General features: G+C 40.6%; 2 protein-coding genes across 3 annotated transcripts; both read right to left on the bottom strand.

The window, feature by feature from the left end:
- Nucleotides 1–34: 34 nt before the first annotated feature.
- On the bottom strand, nucleotides 35–13348 carry zdhhc5b (zDHHC palmitoyltransferase 5b). Its single transcript, XM_085425824.1, has 12 exons — nucleotides 13204–13348; nucleotides 9831–11341; nucleotides 9260–9381; nucleotides 8919–9076; nucleotides 8216–8388; nucleotides 7967–8069; nucleotides 7751–7842; nucleotides 7356–7488; nucleotides 4598–4706; nucleotides 4331–4437; nucleotides 2639–3564; nucleotides 35–2199 (listed from the first exon to the last, which is right to left on the bottom strand). The coding sequence occupies exons 2-12, from the start codon at nucleotides 9977–9979 to the stop codon at nucleotides 2094–2096; spliced, it is 2178 nt and encodes a 725-aa protein (XP_085281950.1). The 5' UTR covers nucleotides 9980–11341; nucleotides 13204–13348; the 3' UTR covers nucleotides 35–2093.
- Nucleotides 13349–14131: 783 nt separating this feature from the next.
- On the bottom strand, nucleotides 14132–21153 carry clp1 (cleavage factor polyribonucleotide kinase subunit 1). Of its 2 annotated transcripts, XM_085425804.1 has the most exons (6): nucleotides 21000–21153; nucleotides 19844–20118; nucleotides 19590–19697; nucleotides 19378–19497; nucleotides 17081–17218; nucleotides 14136–16964 (listed from the first exon to the last, which is right to left on the bottom strand). In XM_085425804.1, the coding sequence occupies exons 2-6, from the start codon at nucleotides 20114–20116 to the stop codon at nucleotides 16278–16280; spliced, it is 1326 nt and encodes a 441-aa protein (XP_085281930.1). In that variant the 5' UTR covers nucleotides 20117–20118; nucleotides 21000–21153; the 3' UTR covers nucleotides 14136–16277. The 2 variants fall into 2 exon arrangements, with proteins under 2 accessions (XP_085281938.1, XP_085281930.1); XM_085425812.1 differs by lacking the exon at nucleotides 21000–21153 and having other exon boundaries at nucleotides 14132–16964; nucleotides 19844–20988.
- Between the last annotated feature and the right edge of the window lie 934 nt (nucleotides 21154–22087).

The following is a 22087-nucleotide window of genomic DNA, read 5'->3' as shown; positions in this document are numbered from 1 at the left end:
TAAGACTGCGTGCAATGATAAAATCCAAGACACATTCTCTTTCAACAGTTTGACCTTTTTATTCTGACACGACATCTTTTTAAAAATTCTTTATAAGGCCATTTTGGAATTTTTTTTTTTTTTAAATGTTCTCATTACAGATAGTTGAAACTCGTTCCATTCATCACAGCCAACAACAGAAATATTTTATCTCACATAGAAGTTACTTGCTATACTCACATAGGTTCAGGTTGTTCAGTGGCCACCATCCCTTGGCCAGAGCGGGAAGAAAAAAAAAAAGTCAACACAGGTTCTCTTTATTTCTCTGTACGACGGCTGCTTTGTGCCATTTGTGATTTTTTTTTTTTTTCTGGATGCCACTCGCACAGAAACCGGATGGGCGTTTGACAATAATCTCACAAGAATGCACGCCAGAGAAGCAGCAATGAACCGAAAAATAAAGTTTTTTTTAAAGAGTCACATGCACACTGAAGACACAGCCTGGTAGGGTATAAAACTCGTACTGAACAGTGATATTTGTGTGCTTCAAGCATGTACTTTCTCCCCCAAAATGATGTGCCATGTTCCCTTTAACATTCTGCAAACACTGCTGTGGGCCTTTACAGAAAAAAAATAAATAAGCTTTCTGTAATGCCCAATCGTGAAAAACAAACACACTCCTCTTCTGATTAATCCCTTTCTTAACATGGCTGTGGGTATCAAAGTGAGAAGTGTTCCTTTTAACAAGAAAAAAAAAAAAAGCAAATGAAGCAAGAAATTCTAAATACTTAAAGAAAAGTGTAAAAAAAATTAAATTAGAAAAAATAAAAACATGCTTCACTACGAATGGTCTCAAGGCAAGGAAAATAAACAAACCCCAACGAACACACTGGCCAATTTCAAACCAGTCCCTCTTACATATTCAGTGGCATGGCATTAAAATTTAATGAAATATAACCATAGTTTCTATTTTCTCTTTAAAAAAAACAAACAAACTATCTGGGACTGGTTTGAAATCATGTACAGAACTACAAAGTTTCTTTCCACTGGTGAAATAAATAAGCCCTTCCCCGCTGCTCCTATTTGGCTGGCCATCTGTTAAAGGTATAAGGTTGCTAGCATCTTGACTGACTGACAGACAAAAACCTCTCAGAAAGAAAAGAGAATAAAAACACCAAAAAGACATACGATGATCTTAAAGCTACAAACAGATTTTGCATAATGTCTCTAGCATAAACATTACAAGCGTACATTCCACAAAGATGCTTGTGCTGCGATTGTGAGAATTAACATTTCTTTGTGGCTTTTAAGAAAGAATAGAAAAAAAACAACCTGTAATTTTTTGCCACTTCAGGTGTCCACCAAAGGATCATCATCATCATCTTCTTCTTTGGACAGTGAAAACTCCAGCAAAAACTTTGAATAGCTGATGCAGCCATCATTTCTCAACAGGCAACTGATTTTTAAATCGCTTTCATGAATAATTACATACAGTATAACTGCCACCGTTATCAATAGTCATCTCCAATACCTGACAATTTCACCCAATAATAATCTGTATACATTTATATAAAACAATATTTAAAAAAAGACTTATAAAACTAAAATGATACTGTCTTTATAGATTGGACTCTTTACTCCATGATTCTTATCAATATACAGATTGTGTGGTCCGTTCAGACATTATTATTGGTCAACAGTCCGAAATCCTCCCTCTTAAAGTTTTACATCCACTGGATAAAGGCCATCCTTTCTATGAGTGTCAGACACTGTTGTCAGTACTCTGTGCTAATGTACCAAAGTAAAATGGCAAATCATTGACTAGCTATGCGTGCTCTATAGACAAATCTGTACCCAGCTGTGATGATACAGTCGCATCAGTCTATGGCTCACAAAGTGGCTAATTGTTTGTTCAAATCTGAAAGGCTGGCAGATAAGACTGGCCAGTGGCATTACAAAGATAATAAAGTGAGTACCAAACAGGCCTGCTCCCTTAGTCCAGCGCAGCAGGAGCCTGTAGTCATGAATAATATCCAGCTCGGGTAAAAGACAAGTGGAAGTTGTCCAGTGACTTTCTCCCATCCTTGTGGCAGATCATGTGGGATGTTTGTCACTTAAACTGATATCTCATATGTGGTCCCTCCGACACCGGTTACCTTCTTCACCCCTCCCCCTGGTTTGGATGTGGTGTGATTAGCCAAGACTGGGCGAGAGGTGGATCTGATTGGACAGCCATCGGGAGGGGAGGAGCCACATCAGGGTAGAGGAGAGAGAAGAGAGGGAGATGCAGGTGAGTGGTTCTCTTTCGAAAATAAAGCACTAACCGCAGAAGTTTCTTTACACGAGATCTTGTAAGGCATTCGGTAACTACACTGAGTGAGGACAGGGGAAAGACACAAAAGGCTACAAGGCAAAACACAGCAGCATGGGCAGACATGTCACATTCCAACAACTAAACCAAAAAGACTTACACAGACACAGTTTACTATTCAAGCACTAAACAGGTAAAGACTGTAAGTAAAACATGAAGGAGGAAAAGGAAGACTCACACAGATCATGGAAGAAGAGGAGGGCTGACACAAACCAGGAAGGAAGAGTAGTAGGAAAAGGAGGAAGAAGAGTAGCAGGCTGACGGATCTGGCGACGGATCACTACTCACTGTGTAGCCTGTTGCCCTCCTCCCCCTCCCAGCACAGCGCCTCCTCCTGCAAGTCGAGGCTTGTGCTGAGGCCCTGCCTCCATATTGTAAGGCAGGGACTTGCCTAGGGAGAGGCCACGAGGAGGCGGGGAGACAGGGGGCTCGAGCAATCGAGCCCCAGGAGAAGAGGATGAGGAGGAAGGGTTACGAGGGGGACGGGAAGAGAAGTCCTGGTTATGCTGAAGCAGGTGGTGGGTCTCAAGTGGCCCAGCGGAGGAGGGAAGGGGAGGGCTGACAGCACGCAGGTAGGCCTTGTGGGGGGAGGAGAAAGTGGCAGAGCCCTGGAGCAGCTGCCCCTCCCTCTGCTGGGCAATCTGAGCTGAGAGAAAGGGCGACGTGTAGCCCTGCAGCGGAGTACTGGGTGACACCACCTCAGTCTGGCCCCTTACAGCTGAAGAGAGAAATGGAGCATGAGGCTTCTGTGGTGACAGCTCGTGGGCGGCTGACTCGAACTCTGGGCTCTCGGATGGTGTCAGCAGGCTATCATAGGACAGGCTGCCATTCCGAGGTGTCTGATTGGCCAGGCTTTTGTAGCTGGTGTCTGTGGTGCCCTCTGAATGGAGCGTGGCCAGCGGGTTATGTGCAGTGTGTGCTGAGCGCAGGCTGGAGGAGTGTGAGCCACCAGTGGACAGAACCAGAGAGGATGGGTAGGAGGTGTAGGAGCGCCCAGTCAGGGAGTAACCTGACATGCCCCCTAACACCCCACCAGCAGTCCCGCCAGGGCCTCCGGGGCCCTCGCCCCTTTCCCCTCCCCCTCTGCGCACCCCTACACCTCCCCCCACCACTGTGGTTCCATCCAAGCTGCTCGGCTCAGAGCGGTAGCTAGGTTGGCGGCTGGACTGCAGGATGGAAGGAGATGGAGAGTCAAGACTCTCTCCACGGATCATCTGAAGAGGAGAGAGGAGGAGAAACAGACCAAAGGGGAGAGGGTAAGGAAAAGTGTGATGAAGATGAAAGCAGGAGTAAAGAGGGGAGGGAGAAAGATGAAAATTACCACCTTGCCGTGGGAATAGAAAGCAGAGAACAGAAAGCAATTTTGTAGAGATTTTTAAACAGGGAAAAAAATAAATAAAAGAGTGGTGGGGAGAACTGGATGCTTGACCGGTGTGCTACTCAATCATCACACTACTGGATTGGGAATATTGACTGGTTTCAACAAGCACTAACACTGCATGTCAAAGACTGTGTGTGTCAACAAATGAATGGAAATACAAAAACATATGGAACATGAACTATACATTGCAGTCTATGCAGTCTCAGGGGAAAAGGACAGATCCATTCAAACACACAGAGACAGCCAAAGGGATACAGGTATACACACGTACTGAGACTTACTGATCAACCGATGGCCACTGAATGAACAATTTAAAGTAAAAAAAAAAGAAAAAAAAAAAAGGGGCATGTATTAACCATTAAGGATTTAGAGGGGCAGGGCATATAAGCCACCAACGCTTCCCCTGTTTCACGCATTAAGCTTGAGCACATCTGTGAGTTTTTCCTCATTAAGCTATGTATAAATCAACAAGGCTGTGTGCAGATGGTATTTTGATTTGATTATGTCTGCGTTTTAAATGTAATTAACTTCAGCTATTTTTTCCTTTTCGTACATGGTTTACACAGAGCACTTTAAGGTGTCTGTAAACTAAGATCTACCTTGTTGGGATGTGTGAGTGCAGTGTGGTTTCTCCCTGGGCTGTTGAAGGTTGGCCGGTACTTATACATTGATGGCGTAGGTGGTGCTTCAGTCAGCAAGCTGCTCTCTGAGTGACAAGAAACCAAAAGTGACATTTGAACAAGGTCTGTTTATGATTAGAAAACAAATATTCATCTATTTACACAAAAGCTAAGAACTCTCTCTGCATATTCTGTCATACAAAGTGGAATCCTAGGTTCAATTATGCGTTTGTATGTGCATCTCACCCTCTGTGTCAGCACGGGGAAGGCCAGGGTAACGAAGCTCTGGCTTTGGAGGAGGTGGAGCCTCTGCATCCGCTGACTGGCTCTCCATCTGATCTAGACTACTCTTGGACTGGAAAGGATGAGGACCGAAAACAAAAAGCCATTCAGTGAAATCAGACTGCCTGGAACAGAGGGCTACATCTGTAACGTTTTCCAGGTTTTGATATCTGATTAATGTTGCAGACAATTTCAGGATCCTGTGGGAGTGAATTATCTTTTCTCATAACCAAACATTAAAAAAAGAAAAGAAAGTTTGACACCCAATGACTGAGGGGAAAATGTAAAATAATTAATTAATTTAAAAAAAAAAAAAAAAAGCATCTTCCATCACACAAACTCTTGAATGTTCTGAGTTTTGCCCTCCATGCTATTGAGTCACGACAGACACACACCTCTCTCAAAACACGCAGTTTCACAACATAGATGGTGATACATGGTAATACTAACAAGTTAATATTTGATACAATGACCTTTATTCTTCAACACAGGCAGCTTTCTACTATGTTCTTCAAGTAGTCTTCAGGAGCACTTCTCCAGGCTTCTTGAAGGACTCTTCTTTGCATGTTAGCTGCATTTTGATCTGTTCTCTGTCAAGATGATCCCACTCATCCCGAACACATGTAGAGTGTTCCAGGCTTTGGGGAGACCAATCCATGACTCATAGTATCACATAGAGCTGGGCGATAGAACGATAACGATATGTATCGCGATATAACTTTTACTCGATAGAGAAATTAAACTATCGCGATAGACTTCGCCGCTCTTGTCCTCTTAAAAAAAACAAAAAAACAAAACAGGTCAGCCAATCCAAATTAAGTAGCGCAGAGCCGAACCAATCACAGCCGCAGCGTCACGTCGCGTGACTTGTTACGTACAGCACAAGTGCCAAGCCGCACGTGTGTTTGTTTGGGAAGCAGCCAGCGCGTAATGGAGGAAATGAGTGTGCCGACTAGAAAAATCAACCGAGCGTGACCAAAGAGAAAACAGATGATGGTTCCAATGCCGGAGAGATTGTCGAACGGAAGAGCCATAGAAGTTCCGTAGTGTGAAGGTATTTCGGCTATTTCAAGTCTGACAAAAAACAGAGTAGCGTGCACTGTAAATTGTGCCGAAAGCAAGTCTGGAAATACAATAAACTGGTGCATGCGTCACACTGTGCACCACGTTATTGTTTCGGTGAAATGAATTTCTACAATACTGTTAATTCTACTCTCTGCAGTGTTTAAATGCTTACATATACACACAGTTACTGTCCGTCCACACATACGACTCGGTTCTGCTTCTATGCCCCAGCTTTGTTTCCTTTTTCCCACCGAGGCTTCTAGACTTCTGATTGGCCAACATTTCTGCACGGTTAGGAATCTAGCGCCACCTGCTGCTTTGGCATGTTCATAGCAGCGTTTTCCTTCATTTCTGCCTTTATGTGTGGACGGATTATTTTTTAAAACGAAAACGGAAAATCTCCGTTTTCAAAAATACCCGTGTACGTGTGGACGTAGCCTCAGTCTCTGACTGGAAGCGCTAATTCGTCATTCGGCTTTTGTCAGACTAAAGTAACTGTTAAAACTGTTTGAAAAGCTAAGCTATACAACAAGGAGAGATTGAGAATTTCCTTTTAGTTCTCAGTTTATTTGATATTGACAAAAGTTAGTCAATTTTGTCTGTTCTTCTGTAAAACAAACTAAGATTTATTTTTAGAATTAATATTTTGTTTCTAAGTGGAATTGACAATTTAGTCTGTTTCGTTTGTTCTATTTTGAAACTTAAACGCTTTAGCGGCTGCCTTTTGTGTAGTTTGCAATATTTGCCTTTATTTATCTGAAAAAGTCTCATGTTCCTTAAGTACATCTACCCTGTTGAACTTATTATGGGAAATAAATATTTAAATAAAAACAAGCTGCTGATTATTTCACATTTTACTTGTGAGCAACGGCACATTTAAATCTTACAAATATAGTTATTTGGCTTATATCGTGATAGATATCGTTATCGCCTGAAATGAAAAAAACATATCGTGATATGAAAAAATCTCATATCGCCCAGCTCTAGTATCACACTGCTGTTTTTTTGTTTTTTTTGTTTCCTTTTAAATCCAGATATTTTTTACTGTATTTGCAGTGTTTTTGGGAGTACTATCACAGACAAAGCCACTACCATTAAGATGCTTTCCACAAGTAGCTCAATGTGGCTCAATATCGTGCAATTCTTTTCTGCAATCATAATTCCATTAATTATAACAAAATCTCCAATACCACTAGCTGAAATGCAGCCCTAAACCATTCACATGCATTTCAGCTAGTGGTGATCAACAACTCTTGAACCACTCTTGTTGGAAAATACTGACAAAACAACACAAAGAAGAAGAAGACTACTATTAAGTTATTTAATCTCTACTAATAGTATGGTCTGAAAAACTACACCTGCTGCTACTTTCCAGCAGCTGCAGCACCAATATAAACTACATTAGCTGACTGCTAACAACCAGAGTTTGTGTTGCTTCTGACCTTTTAATATTTAAACATGAAATTAAAATTGATGAAATATTTTGTGCACCAGATTTCTCTTCTCTAAAACTCATACCACAGTAATAATATAGACATATAGCATATCTGTGGAGCTGTTATAAAGCGCTATACAAATACAGGCCATTTATCAGGCCATTTATATCCAGACTTCTCTGTACAGACTGCATGTGTTTGTTCAATTCATTATAACTCACCCTAGTGCTATGTCGGTCATTCTGGATGCCGTTGTCCAAGACCTTGGCTTCTAGTTGAGCTTCAGTGAGAGCAGGTCTAAGAAAAGGTGGCTGAACTTCCACCATCTGCCGGCCCCGCCAACGACCTATGTATCTATAACACACACACACGTATTCAAAAAGATACAACCCAGCTCTGTTGACCAACACCTCACCCACTCACTCACTCCAAAGGTCTGCATTAGATATTTAATTACCTCAACAGACCAGAATGAACTATAAAAGAGTAGGGTGGAAAAGTGGAAGGGGAAAGAGAGCAATGGAAAGAAAGAGGTAGTGGAAAAGGAATAACTGCAGAGCTGAGTGTTAAACGGGGGGGAGTAAATAGATGAGTGCAGAGAAGAAAGATTGCTGACCTGGGGGCTTGGGAGCTGCAGAGTACATGGGTAATATTCCTCAAGCAGCCGTTGGTGAAAGGGTTAACGCCTCCCCGAAACTTCCCTGTCACCTACGGAGAGGAAGCGAGATAAAACAGTTGCATACCTAACAAAAACACATTAACCAGTGTAACGCATGCCTGACTTATCTCAGTGATGCAGACCGTGATTTGCACAACCACCTCTGGTATGTACCTGTTCATTTGTGGTTCGACCGCGAGCCACCAGCACTATGTGAAACCCAGTCAGACCAGCGACTGGGACAAAAAACAGGCCAGCCACACACATCACACCCATACTGGTGGGGGTTGTCAAGGAAATCACAAAAAGAAAAACCCCTGTCATAAGACACAGGAAAATCTATTCCAATGATGTGTTTTGTGTTTGAGAGTTCCATAATGTGTTGTGCATTTCTATGACAGACTTATGCCAAGTAAAGGATACGTAACAGCAGCACCTGGCGTGTCCAACTCCTGTTGGTGGTGCAGGACATAAACCAAGCCAAAGCCAAATACGTTCATGATGTGGGTTGTGAGAGAAAGTAAGAATAGGAAGAAATAACGATAATTCCTCCGACCAATGCAGTTGTTCACCCAAGGACAGTGGTGATCAAAATCCTAAGAATAAATAAAAAGATTAAAAGATATCTCTCAGAGGGAAACGATAAGAATAAGCAACAACTACAGTACATCATATTGCATGTCCACACAATTTCCACCTCCCACACTCACACATGAAAACTAAGAATAGGACAGATCTAGGCTGTGTAGTGAAACCACACAGGAGTGTATAGAAGCCCACTGTGAAATTAGGACTTGCTATTAAAACTGAAAGACATTTTAACATGAATATATAACAGTCATTTAGGTCATTTTATTACATTAAGTGCTTAAACTCATGGAAACATCAGATTTCCAAGATTGTGTTTCCCTACCATTTAGTTTATAGGTTAAAAAGAAATAGCATAACCAAGGCAACAACAGAAATTTTAATTAAAAGATTTTTAGCATACATAATTACAAAACATTATCCAATTTTTAATGAAGTTCACTCATTGCTGTATGATACTACCAATTCATTTCTAATTTAGAGCCACAAGAATACCCAGTCAACATTATTAAGCAGGGATAAATGTATAATTATGTACCTCCACACAGTTGTCGCACACTGAGCAGTGCGAGCAGCGCGGTGGTCGGTAGAAGCGGCATGTTGAGCACCACTTCATGCGCACCTGGATGCCTTTGATCTCCACTGTCTTATAGAGTGGAGCGCGGAAGTCATCCTCTTTGTCCTCATCTTCCTCCGCTGCAGACACAGACAACCTGAGATTAAACTTGTATCATAATCACCTAATAACCATCTCACACGGTCTCTCTAAATTACTTTATAGGCAGTGAGTATTCGAACAAATAGTCTTATTTTGCATGTACTTTAAAAGTATTGCACATGCATCATTAGGACGTGACATTTTACTTTCTAGAAGTTCACCTCTGGGAAAGATTCCAGGATCCATAAAAGTGGCCATGCAGAAGTTGGCGAGGGTGAAGAGGAAGATTACGGCATTATATATAGGAATGACAGAGGAGAAATGCTCTGACAACCATGGGCACCTGGAGAGTGTTAAGGAGGATGGAAACAAAATTACAGTTAGACAAGCTTCCACCAATCCCCACACTTAGTGGTAAGATGTGGAAAGGAAAAAAAGTAACCAAGTAACATTTCACACTCCACCATCAACTTCTTATAAGCTTATGTGCAAGCTAAACAACTGCCCACAGAAGTTGCTCAGTGGCAGAAATAGGAGACTGTGTTTGTGTTGGGGAGGTGACAGGTGTGGCTGCGATAAACTATGAACAAATGTTCCTGAAAAGCTGTCAACTTACTTTGAAAAAACATTAAAAGAACAGCAAAAAAAAAAACCCTACTTATTTTAACACTGAACATAATGCATGTGGATGTTTAAACATCGCTCCAGCATGTACAAACACATGTGTATGTACACACATGTAGGCCCTTTAAAACCCATGTTTGATATGAAACAAAACCAAGAAACACTCACGTGAAGCAGAAGAAGAGCGTTGTGGCTCCGACAAGGAAAGTGGTGGCTGCAGACACCGGGACGTACCGGCTGGGTCGAAATGGACGGGGAGGAGCAGAAGCAACGCCACCTACTCCTCCCCCAACCCCCCCACTGCTGAAGCCAGGCATCAGAGATAGAGAGAGGGTGGAGGAAGACAGAGAGAGGTAGCTATCTACTGTCTACCTGCTGTAAAGGGGTGCTTTCCAGGTCAAAATGGCATATGTGGCGTTCGTCTGGGAGGAGGGGCCATAGCTACTGACTGGAAAAGAAAACCAACACTATGCAAAGCAGCAAATAAAGGGAAACATTAGGGGTTTTCTGTGTCCAGAAACTAAATGTCTCCCAGTACTAATATAATCACTAAAAACAGATTTATTTTTTTTTACATAGCAATATACAAACTGCTGTGTACAGCTTGTTGTAAATATTTGTGTGCATAATCTTAATAGAAGCTTATAAAAGCAAAACTATACAAGAGCAGTGTGATACAAAAATATGTATAGGTAATTCATAAATATTTTTGTATGGCTTTAATGGAACTGTATTTGGTGCAACAATATAAATAAATCTAATCTTCTACTGTTACTCCCTGGCACCAGTGCAAACGTAACACTGCTGTGCATATACGCGAAAGGACCAGCACTCACGCACAAAACACTGGAACAGCTCAGGGTTTACATTAATGCTCCATCACTGGGCTTCAGTTCTGATTATCCCGCTCAGTGAAAATGAAAAGACCAGAAAAATTAAAGAGGTAGTGGGTGTACAGTCAACAGGCCAAGAGCAGAAGCACATGGAGGAGAACAGGCAGAGGATTGAGCGCAGCAGCTGCTGATGACTTCTGTGATCCTCCCGAGAAGGCTTATTTAGGCACTGGGTGGGTGGAAGAAACTGAGGATAGTGGCAGGAGGGAGAGTTCCAGCATTTCAAACTTAGTCCACAGGGGAAAACAACTAAACAAACAAATTCAGTTTTAAACCAGTTGTGGGAAGCCGTTTAACATCAAACTAAAGTCCAGCTGGGATTTGTTTTCAAAAAAAAGCTGCTATTAAAAAGAAAATAAAAATCATTAAAAAAAAAAAAAAAAAAAAAAAAAAAAAAATGTCTAGCCTTTTATTTACTAGGAAAATAACTCAAAAAACCAAGTGGAGTCCCCTGGATCTTCTGAGACTCCTGTTGTCAGTCTGTGTCATTAAGGGCACAAAACCAACTCATTCCACATGGAAGTCCCGTGTATGTCACCGAGGTGTCACCACTTTTTGCTGGGATTGGGTCTTCCACCTCCAAATTCTCTGCAGGTTGAGCTCTTTTCCCATACTGCGTCTCCTAAAGAAAGCCACGTAGAGTTTGGATGTCACATGGTTAGATGGATTTCACACCTTTTTCCCCCTCAAATAAACAAACCAAAACCTCCCCAAAAAAAACAAAAAGATCTTTGGCTCCTTTTCTTCTTTCACACTTGGGTTCTTTGTGCAAGTTGCTGGACAACCCTGTAAGAAAAATAAATCACACAAAAACTCAATGAGCAGAACAAAGACAGGACCAGAACGAATTTGTTTCAAATAATTGAAGCTTTAATGAGCCCTTGGTTCAGATCAGTAGTGTCCAACCAGTTTGTTCCCACAGTACACCTACATTAATAGTCCCACAAAGTCTATATAGCAAGGCACTTCTATCTGCAATTTTGCTTCATTGGAACACAGCATGCCAACTACAATTTAGCAGTTTGAATCACACAGAAAGTAATCTTTTTGCCCCTCCTGCTATCAATCAGACCCTCTGACCTGTAGAAATATGGCAAATTAAAATCTTATTATTTTTTTGTGTCGCTAGAACAATATTTGTGATGACTTCCGCCTCATGACAAGAAGGTCCTGGGTTCAAATCCAGTTTGAGACCTTTCTGTGTGGAGTTTGAATGTTCTCCCCGTGTCTGTGTGGGCTCTTTCCAGATACTCTGCCTTCCTCACACAGTCCAAAGATAAGGATGAGATTAGGTTGATTCCTAATTCTGAATTAGCCCCCTTGCAATGCTGAAGTGAAGTCCTAACTGCCTTTAGGAATACCATTTTGGAAACCCGGGATTAGAGTAATGGGTTTTTGATAACCACTATATTTGCATTACATTTATTATCTTTGTCCTATGTGGTGGCAAATTAAATCTTTGCATCTCTGACTGCCAATGCATAATACATCTCATACCATAAGCGTGGAATATAGAATTACCAAATATGTTTGAAAACATGTATACTACAATGTTTTGCAGGTAGCCTTCAATGTATTTCCTTGTTAAATCACAGGCCAAAGGTCTTAGTTTGATTTCACAACAAACCAGACTCACTGACCAAGTTCCTCCTTTCTCTACAAGCTTGCCTTAAGCAGTGTGGGTATTTCACCATAACCCCGTCACCACCTCAGTGACCTCAGGTTGTCAGATGGAAATACCTTCCACGAAGGGAAACTGAAAACAACACACAGACACAACGATCTGTGGAAAAGGTGCACGCCTTTCACACACACAATCACGCTCATACTCCTTAACTCTTGTAGAAAAACTAGTCTGTGAGTACACTGAAAACGGATCCGAAGCAACAGTGTAATCTGATCGTTTGGACACACCTCTCTCGTCAACAACCATCCGTACTAACAAATGGCAGAGAGAGGTGTCAGTAGGTAATAATCGCACTTGCCCCAAAACTACCCCCCCCCCCCACCACCACCACTGTAATACATGTTAATCCTAAAATCTCCGTGTCGAGCATTGCTTATCATGTCACCGCAACAATCTACACATCGCATGCTACAACCGGTCAAGCAAATTTAATACATTTTCCTTGTAACAGTGACATACTCGCGCTTGATTTTTGCCGTCTGCTTTAAATCTACACCCATAGACAGACTTTGACTTCATCTCAAAATGAAACGTTACACATACCAACCGTTAAACAGCAGGCCAGGGCAGTGCTAGGATTCAGTCAAGACCAGCTAACGTTATCATAATCAGCTGCCAACACCGTGAACCTCATAAAAATACACACACCACTGTTTTAAATCCAAAAGCCGCAGAGAAGTAGTAGCCCATGCGACCTACAAAAACCGATTAAAACACGACCCATACTTGGAAATCACAAGATACTGAGTAGGTAATCATACAGTGAGCTTTTTACCTAGCCTAAAGTTTTTTTGCGACACTGTACGATCCTTTACCACAGCTATAAGAGTTAGCTTAACATTAGTTATCTGGCTAGCATGAGAGCTGTACAGTAGCAAATAGATTTTCATTAACAACTGACGAAACAACTGTGGCGAATTTCACCTGAAAAATGGCTAAAAAGAAGAGGTAAAACACACACCTAATCATGAACACACGAGGTGTCTTGCTTGTAGGGTGTGGGTCGATTCGGTCCTCCTTGAGTTAGCCGCTAGCAACCTACTTAGCTCGCCTGCTAGGCCGACGTAGGAATCCCGGAAGTAGCCCGTCAGGCCTCAGGTGGGGCAACCAGCCAATCACAGACATGGAAGGCGTCGACTCTGGGAAAAGAAAAACACTGTGCGTGATGGGCCAGTATTTTTTTGTTTGTTTGTTACTAGAAGTAATTCTATATAGATTAACCCTAAAACGATTATGTATTATGTTCTAGGAACATGTGAGTACTTTCATACACTTTCTAAAAGACAATAAGGTACTATTTGTATGCAACAAAACAAACAAGCGCTGCGTTTGAATGGTGGAATGAAGAAGTACTGGCAAGTGTTCAAAATGTTGTGCCAAAAAGTGATAGTCTACCAAAAACTGATTTCCGGTATTTGTCAAAAACTGATTGCTCGTATTTAAACTGCTTTAAGTAACTTGTTGGGCTATAATATGTGAAACATATGTCAAATGCGTCCCTCATGGATGACGTAAAGTTATCTTGAGCCACAAACAACATTCGTGCAAGAAGGTAGAAGCCGCAATCAGTTTTTGGCAGTGACTTTTATATAACCTTTATTTATGCAGTTAAAAAAAAATCTCATTAACATTAAAAATGTAAGTTGGCCAAGAGGACTCCAGAAATAGCAGCAAATATTACAATAGTTCTGTAAAAATACTTTAAGTGGGGATACAGGACCAGATTGGTTATAAAGTAAGTACAATAAAATAGAGTTATAAAGATACTTGAAACACAGATAATTTTTTAATTCTATATTTTTAATTCTATAATTTTTTTTATATAAACAGTGTTCACCGAAGTCTATTTACCAACATACATAAAGATATTACACGTAAAAATACACAGTAACGCTGGAAATCAGTTTTTGGCACGCAATCACTTTTGGCACAACAAATGGAAGAGGGTAGCGAAGAAAAAGTGGGAGACAGACAGTAGACAGGAGTTCCTAGTGGCTAGTTGGTAAAGGAAAATGCTTATGAGACTGGAGACTAAGCTGGAAAGGATGTGCAGCAGTTTGGATGGTTAAGAATAGAGATGGAAAGATACTTATCAGTGAAAGAGTGTATTGAGATGATAGAAGGAGTTTAAGAGCTTTGCGGAAAGTTAGTGAATCAGTTGGTTGGGTTCATGGTCGGGGTGGGTTTATATCAGGGATCTGCTCTGAGACCCTTCTTGTTTGTAATTGTGATGGACATTTTGATATATGAGGTAAGCCAGGAGTATCTGTGGACTATAATGTTTGCAGATAACATTGTGATCTGTAGTGAAAGTATGAAGCAGATAGAAGAGAGCCTGGAGAGAGAAGAGGAAAGTTAACAAAGCAAGATAGAATACATGCATATGAATGAGAGGAATAAAGCTGTAACAGTGAAGCTGCAAGGAGCACAAACAAGAAAGAAAGAAAGGGCAGTTTTGCTTGAAAACAGCTTTAAAACCTAAATTCACATTAGTGTGGCAAATCCACCGAAAATGCTTAAAACAACCCACCTGGAACATACCTTAGGGGAAAAAAATGCTATACACCAAAGAGAACAACTGCTGTTTAAAAAGAAAACAGCAGTCACACCAGATACTGATTTCTATATTTTTTAATAAGGAGTTTTATTTGCCATAAGCTGTTTGTGAAAATATTTTGACGGTACACCTACTTGAAATGGTTTTACACGGTTTCTTTTCCACAAAATTCACAATCTACGTTCCAGATGGCCATCTCAACCCTCCACAAAAGACCCACCTACGATTAATCCACACCCTGCTGGTTATGACAAATGGTTAACACTGACATGCATAAAGTAGGTGCAAAGAAACACTACATATGGCAGGCAGGGAATAGAAAAGAAAAATTAAGTAATTTAATAAAACAAAAAGGTTCAGAAAAAAAAACAAAAAAAACAACACAAAATATTAGCAAGAAAAGATTCAAAGACAACAAATCTATCCAATATTATTTTTTTGAACCACGTGCTTACATTTAAATATCTACACTTATTTATTATATACTTAGTTTGAGATATTTGCACGTATTATGCATCACACAGTGTTGTTTTTGTGTATGCTTATAAGTCATGTTGTCATACATAGAAACGCTGTTACTCTAAAAAATTAAAAGAGCATCTGGTATGGTTTGGTAAGCTGGTAAGTGTTTACAGAACAAATATTAAATGACCTGCTAGTGTAGTGCTCCCAAACAATCACTAGCATGCTGTGTTTTAATGAAGCCTACAGGTTATTATTATTTGCCTTTCTTTTGTCAAAACAGAAGACCTACTGAATAAAACATTAAATTTCTTTAGGAAAGGTTATAAAACTGCAAAGTATTCCCAGGTTTGATTGGATTAGAATTAAGTTCATTAAGTGTGTTCCATCCTCAGCTCATTACATATTGGGTATGCAGATAATTAAATTATTGTTTGTTAGTAAGGGAAACATACACTATCTGACTATCTATCAGTAATTAAAAACAAACTCACACAACTTTTTACATTTAAAAAATTTATTACTCAAGAGAAAAAAATCTCTATGAAACAGATTATGAAGAAAAATATTTTATCTTTGCTTTGATAAAAAAAAATCCTTTTCTACAGACATCTGTGCAGTGTGGTCTAGAATTTACAGCTGCTTTCAATTTCTATTAGGGATGCACCAATTCCCAGCTCATGCTAAAATTGATAACACAACAAATTGACCAACGGCTAGTGTAGAGAGTAATGTTTTTTTCTTATTTAATTCCCTCTTCTGTGCAATGAGACGAAAAATCTTCAGTATAAAAAACCCTGCTCCCCATCATCTTATTGTTGAATAAGTAGAAATTAAATCATAAAATGTATGAAACAGGCTGAAAACTGGATTCACATGAACCACAAAAAATGATGCATTCCAAATTTCAACACTTAAAATGTTTTCTCTGTAAAGTACAAACAAGATAGCCTTAAAATAAAAAGGGTACCCAGCAGGACGTCTTCGATCCAAGTCCTCTCCTCTGAGGGCCTGCTTCATTTCATATCCATGAAGCGAATGTCCATGATGAGCAGAGTATGCCTGGGCAGGGGTCTAGGTGCTGGGGAGAGCACCTTCATCACCTGTGTCTGAGTATCTACATGAGTCACCACAATAAAGCCACACACAGGACTCTCCACTATGCCCTTTCTAGCACCTTCATCTCCGTCTTCAGCACTGCTCACGCTTAGGACGTGGTATGTGAGGTCTCTTCCTGGAGTAACAGGCACCAGTTTTAGCTGTGTGTCATCCTGGGACATTCCCAGTGGCAGGCATGAGTCCGGGATGGATGGAGCGCCAATTTTATAGATGCGAACGTCTGAGAAACGCACTTCGTAAGAAAAGGGGTAGAAGGTGACTCCACGGAAGCCGTAGAAATACTCGCGGATCTTCTCATCCCGAGTATCCCGCCGACACTCCTTGGAGCGTTCCACGACTCCCCCGGACTTGGGTAGGAGCACAACCCGCACAAAGTGAGGGAGGTCTCTTTTGAGTTCATTGTAGAGCCTTTCATGGTCCAATACCAGAACCACATCCACCTGAAAGGTTGACGCACAGTGGACCAGAGCCTGGTATCCAGAGCCCTTCACCCAGCCACAGGTGTTGATGATGCAGCCTCCTACACTGGCTTTCCTGTTCACTTCACAGCGCTGGGAAAACACCTCAGCCAGGCACGATGTCAGCTGCATGTTGTGACAAAAAGATTTAAATGCTCAACAGGTAAAGACAACGTACGAAAAATTTAGAGTTTTGTCTCCAGACTATGTCAGGAAGGGTCTAGACTCATTCTTTTTTTTACCTTGTTGTAAAGTTTGATGTTGGTCCCTGGACTAGTAGAGCCAAAGTGGTAGACCAAAGGAGCCTGGACTGAGAAACCCTCCTCTACGTCCGCTGGACGCTCGATGCAGAGCGCTGACACTGTGCCGGGTACAGACACCTGAAGGAGCAGAATTTTCTTTTACTACTCAAACTGATAACAACTGCATTTTTTTAAATTAAAATTAAGGTCTTTAGATTATCCACAAAAAAACAGAAAACCCAAAGCAGATTAAAACAAACAAACAAACAACCCCCCCAAAAAACAACAAAAAACAAGATACATGATACCATCTGTGGAAGCACTAATCATGCTGCATCATATGAAGAAAGCCACTTTGTCTGTGTCCCACATAAAACAAATGTCCTGTTCAGCATTGTTCAGATCTTTACAGTCAACATAGAGTGCAATAAAATGACTAACACAGATACTTTATTAACAGACATACTGTAATTTACAAACTTTGACCAAACTGCTTCATATGCTATATTACCAACAAAGGCACGAACACCTATCCCCTTATTGTTCCAATAAGTATACTTATTAGGTGATCCATTCCTAAAAAAAATACTTGGTATATTGACAATTTTTTCTTGTAATTGTAAACAATTACATGTTTCAGATTAAACAAATTTTAATATTAGACAAAGGTAACCTGAGTAAATGAAAAAAAAAAATTGACAATTTCATTTATTAAGGGGAAAAAGCTATCTAAACTTACCAGTGTGAAAAAGTAATCTGCTCCCTTATTGAATCATCAACTATGATTAACCACATTTTCTGGAAACCTGAGCTCAATTTTACTAGCCACACCCAGGTCTGATTACTACAAGACCTGTTGAATCAAGAAATATAGATCCTGTATGACAATGTGAAGTGGGCTAAAAGAAATACATTGTGCTACAATCTAAAGAAACAGTTGAGAAACAAACTCTCTGACTTCTATGAGTCTGGAAAGGGTCAAATTCATTTTTAAGGCTTTGGGACTGCAAAGTAAACCACAGTGAGAGCCATTAGCCACAAATGGAGAACACTTGGTATATTGGTGAACCTTGCCAGGAGTGGCTGGCCAACCAAAATTACTTCAAGAGCGCATCGATGACTCATCCAGGAGGTCACAAAAGAACCCAGAACAATATCTAAAGAACTGCAGGCCTCATTTGTCTCTGTTAAGGTCAGTGTTTTTGACTTAACAATAAGAAAGTCTGGGCAAAAATGGCATCCATGGGAGAAATCAAATGAGAAAATCCCTGCTAAAATGAGAAAACCACTGCTAAAATAAGAAAACCACTGCTAAAATGAGAAAACCACTGCTAAAATAAGAAAACCACTGCTAAAATGAGAAAACCACTGCTAACCAAAAAGAACACAAAGGCTCATCTCACATTTGGCAAAAAACAACTTAATAATCCCCAAGACTTGTGGACTAATGAGAGAAAAGTGGAACTATTTTAATCAGCAAACATGGTGCTGGTAGTACGATAGTCTAGGGTGCTGTAATTTATGGAACCTCTATGCTCTCTATGAGAAAATCCTGAATGAGGGTGTCGATCAGTTCAAGCGGACTTAGCTTATGCAGTATAACAATGATCCAAAACATGCCACCAAGTCCACCTCTGAATGACTCGTAAGAAAACAAAATGAAGACTTTGGTGTGGTCTACTTAAAGCCTGGACTTAAATCAAATTGAGATGCTTGGAAACCCTCCAGTGTGGCTGAATTAAAACTACTGCAAAGAAAAGTGGTCCACAATTCCTCCAAAGTAATCTGAAAGTTATTCCCAGATATCGCAAATACCCGATTGTAGTTTTTTCCTGAAAATGATGGCATAACCAGTCACTAGATTTAGGGGGCAAATACTTTTTTCACACAGGACCAGGTACGTTTGGATAGTTTTTCCCTTTAATAAATGAAAGGAGGAATTCAGTGCTCTCAATCCTGTGTAGAATTCTTTGTTCTTTACTGCAATGACTTGAATTAACACCAGTGACTAAACAACTGAAAGACTAATGTTCTTTTTCTTTGTACAGATATTAAAACAGATGTCAAGATTTTTTTTCCAGAACTTGTGCATCTGATAAAACAGAAAAAGCCACATGGGCAGACCAACAGGGGGATCATCACAGCTATAAAGCTAAATAAACAAAGTAGATGCTGTACATGCTTTAGCATCACTTTGCACAAAATCAAGACAGCTGAGTCTGCAGGCTGTGATATGCAATATTTTAAATACCAGCCGACTGTTTGATATTTATAATGGTAATTCCACTTGATCTTACCCCACTCTGTCCAACATCCAGTTCCACAAATGTTGGCCTCCTTCCAACCCTCACAGCATAGCTGAGAAGCAGCCGACACACCGTTGACTTCCCAACATCTGTCGGTCCCACCACCATCACCTGAGGGTCGATTTATAATTTAGCATTAATCCAAGAAGCACTCATGGGATCTGATAAGTTACTATATGAAGTAGTTCCCCATTCAAACATACCCTTGGCCCCCTCTCATTGTCACGCTCTGCTTGTTTTCTCATCTGTTCAAGGGCTGCATGTGTGTTTAGGTAGAGCAGCATGGGCGTATCCTTGGACACATAAGCAACCTGCGGTGATGAAAGCAAGATGATGGTATTTGTGGCTTTGTCTTTTTTCCCCCCAAAGTGAAACACACAATGATGCGACTAAATGTAACACAACAGACACATTTGAACTCTCCTAAATCTGCAAGTATTCTCATCCACGTGCTTACCTCTGGCTTCCCATAAAGATTCACACTACAGCCTTGCCAAGTGAAAACTGCAATCTTAGAGCCTGGTCCAAATGTATACTTTTTGTTTCGGTTTAGCTCGGAGCCAAACACCTCAGCCATTCCTGTGAGCAGCTCCAGCTCAACTTGTTCAGCTGCTTCCCCTGACTCCACCTCAAAGCGAAGTTCAGTCTCCTTTTCCAGGTCATACCTGGTGCTGGCCTTTCCAGCTGCTGGAGCATCTTCACTCGTCTTTTCCACCCCCTCTGTTGCCATGACTGCCAACGAGAAACTTTAGGTTGTAATAATTTGGCAGAAGTAGCATGCTGAAAAGAAAAAAGTTACATGCATACATAGCGTAGTAATACAACAAAACATTCCACATAGCTTCTCTAATAAAGCAATGCTTAAAGGAAAGTGTGTTAACATGGATCTTTATTAAGTATTTGCATTTTAAAGTCACAAGCTAACCACTGTAGTTTTACAACTTTTTAATAACACTAATTGTAACTCTAGCATTACCCCTCACATTATTTTTAATTTGGTGTTTTAACATTGTATGCATAAAAGATAAACTTAATCACACAGAGTAAAAGATGGAATTGTTTAAATACTGTGATGTGATCGGTGTTTTCCATCTGCAGGATTAGTCAATCTGAGATCATGAGTCATTTTTTGAACATTTTCTGCTCGACCATTTTCGACTTCCCTAAAAATGTTATGCTCCAAAGTTGGTCCATATATTTTCAACATATTTATTCTCTGAAAAATGTTTTCTATATACGATGCTAAAAGCAATCATAAAATACAACACAACTCCAGCCCTTCCAGCAGAAGGCCCACGATATTCTGAAATGGAAACACACTTCAGTGATTTTGTCCTAAAACCACGGCGGCGTAATTAATCTTGGCTACCTGTAAAGTGAAACGGATAAGTCAAATTATAAAAACACAACTGATTACGTACAATGATGGGTTCAAGTAAAGTTAAGAGGGAAACCCCTTAAATCAACAAACCAGCTAGCGGAGCCACGGCTAATTCGACCTTTCTAAGATTAGCAAAGGTCGAATCACTGCTTACAAACCCGCCCAGACGATTCTCGCAACGTCAAGCAAAAGTCTAAAACGTATTAATTTGTAATATATAAAAGTTACGCACCAATTTCAAGACTTATTGTAGAAGGAAATAGGTCCCGTGCTCATGAGGAACCGTTGAGTCGACTTGCCTGGTCGCGGGACAATGACGTCACATCCTGGCAATTATTCAAACAAAATGTTCGTCTGCCAAAAACGGAAGACTTTGAATCCTTTTTGTGTGTCTGCTATCCTTGTTTATATTTAAGGCAAAAACAAAACAAAGCAACATTTCGCAAACACTTGGCAGACGATCGCGTTTTCGGTGTCATTGTGTGACGTCCTCACAACGCGACTTGTTTATATTAGCTTGGCATATGACACGAAATTCATTGTAGCTTCTACCTTGTGACAGGAATGTTTTGGGGGGATCAAAATGGCTTGATATCATTCACACAAGAGACATTTGACAGATTATAGATTACAGACAGATTAACAAATCTTCCTCTTTCGGCTGCTTCCTTTTGGGGTCGCCACAACGGATCGCGTCTCCAACTCACTCTATCCCCGTTGTCACGCAAACCCTCTGCGTGTCTTCCTTCACTACCTTCTCTGTGGTCTTCCTCTTTCCTCCTGTTTGGAAACTCCACATTGAACATACTGTGGCGTGTTGGGGGAGCGGCTAGTTCTCTCCCATCATGCCTTGGGACTGCTGTTTGAATGTTCTTGTTTTGTTGTTTATGGTTACACTGCTTTTGGCTGTTGTCTTGAGTGTTGTGTTTGTACTGCGGTTCAAAGGCACTTACAGTGTTGTTTATAGAATGAATGCAACCATGGGTGAGTTCTGTTGTGCTGTTGATGACCCTCGAAGCACAGTGTAGCATCAGTGTGTGTTGTAATAAAGAGCTCCCCCTACCAGCTTGGGGTTGAATAACAATCTCTCTCTGTGAGCTTCTTTGTAAAGATTCCTCTGCATGCCACAATACTTTATCCAATGTACCCATTGCACATGTTCTAACCATCTCCTTTCCTCTCTAACTTTGTCTCCAAACTGCTTAACCTCAGCTGTTCTTCTGATATACTCATTTCTTAAGGCCAACGAGTGATTTAAAACTTTTTAAATACCAGCAACCGTTTTTAGCAAATATTTGCGATCACGTTTGGAAGATGACT

Source organism: Rhamphochromis longiceps, linkage group LG2 (genome assembly GCF_057381845.1).
Source record: "Rhamphochromis longiceps isolate RC_006_pf linkage group LG2, R_longiceps_female_GT1.1, whole genome shotgun sequence".
Classification (NCBI taxonomy): domain Eukaryota; kingdom Metazoa; phylum Chordata; class Actinopteri; order Cichliformes; family Cichlidae; genus Rhamphochromis; species Rhamphochromis longiceps.
This window is presented reverse-complemented; position numbering and strand designations above follow the sequence as displayed.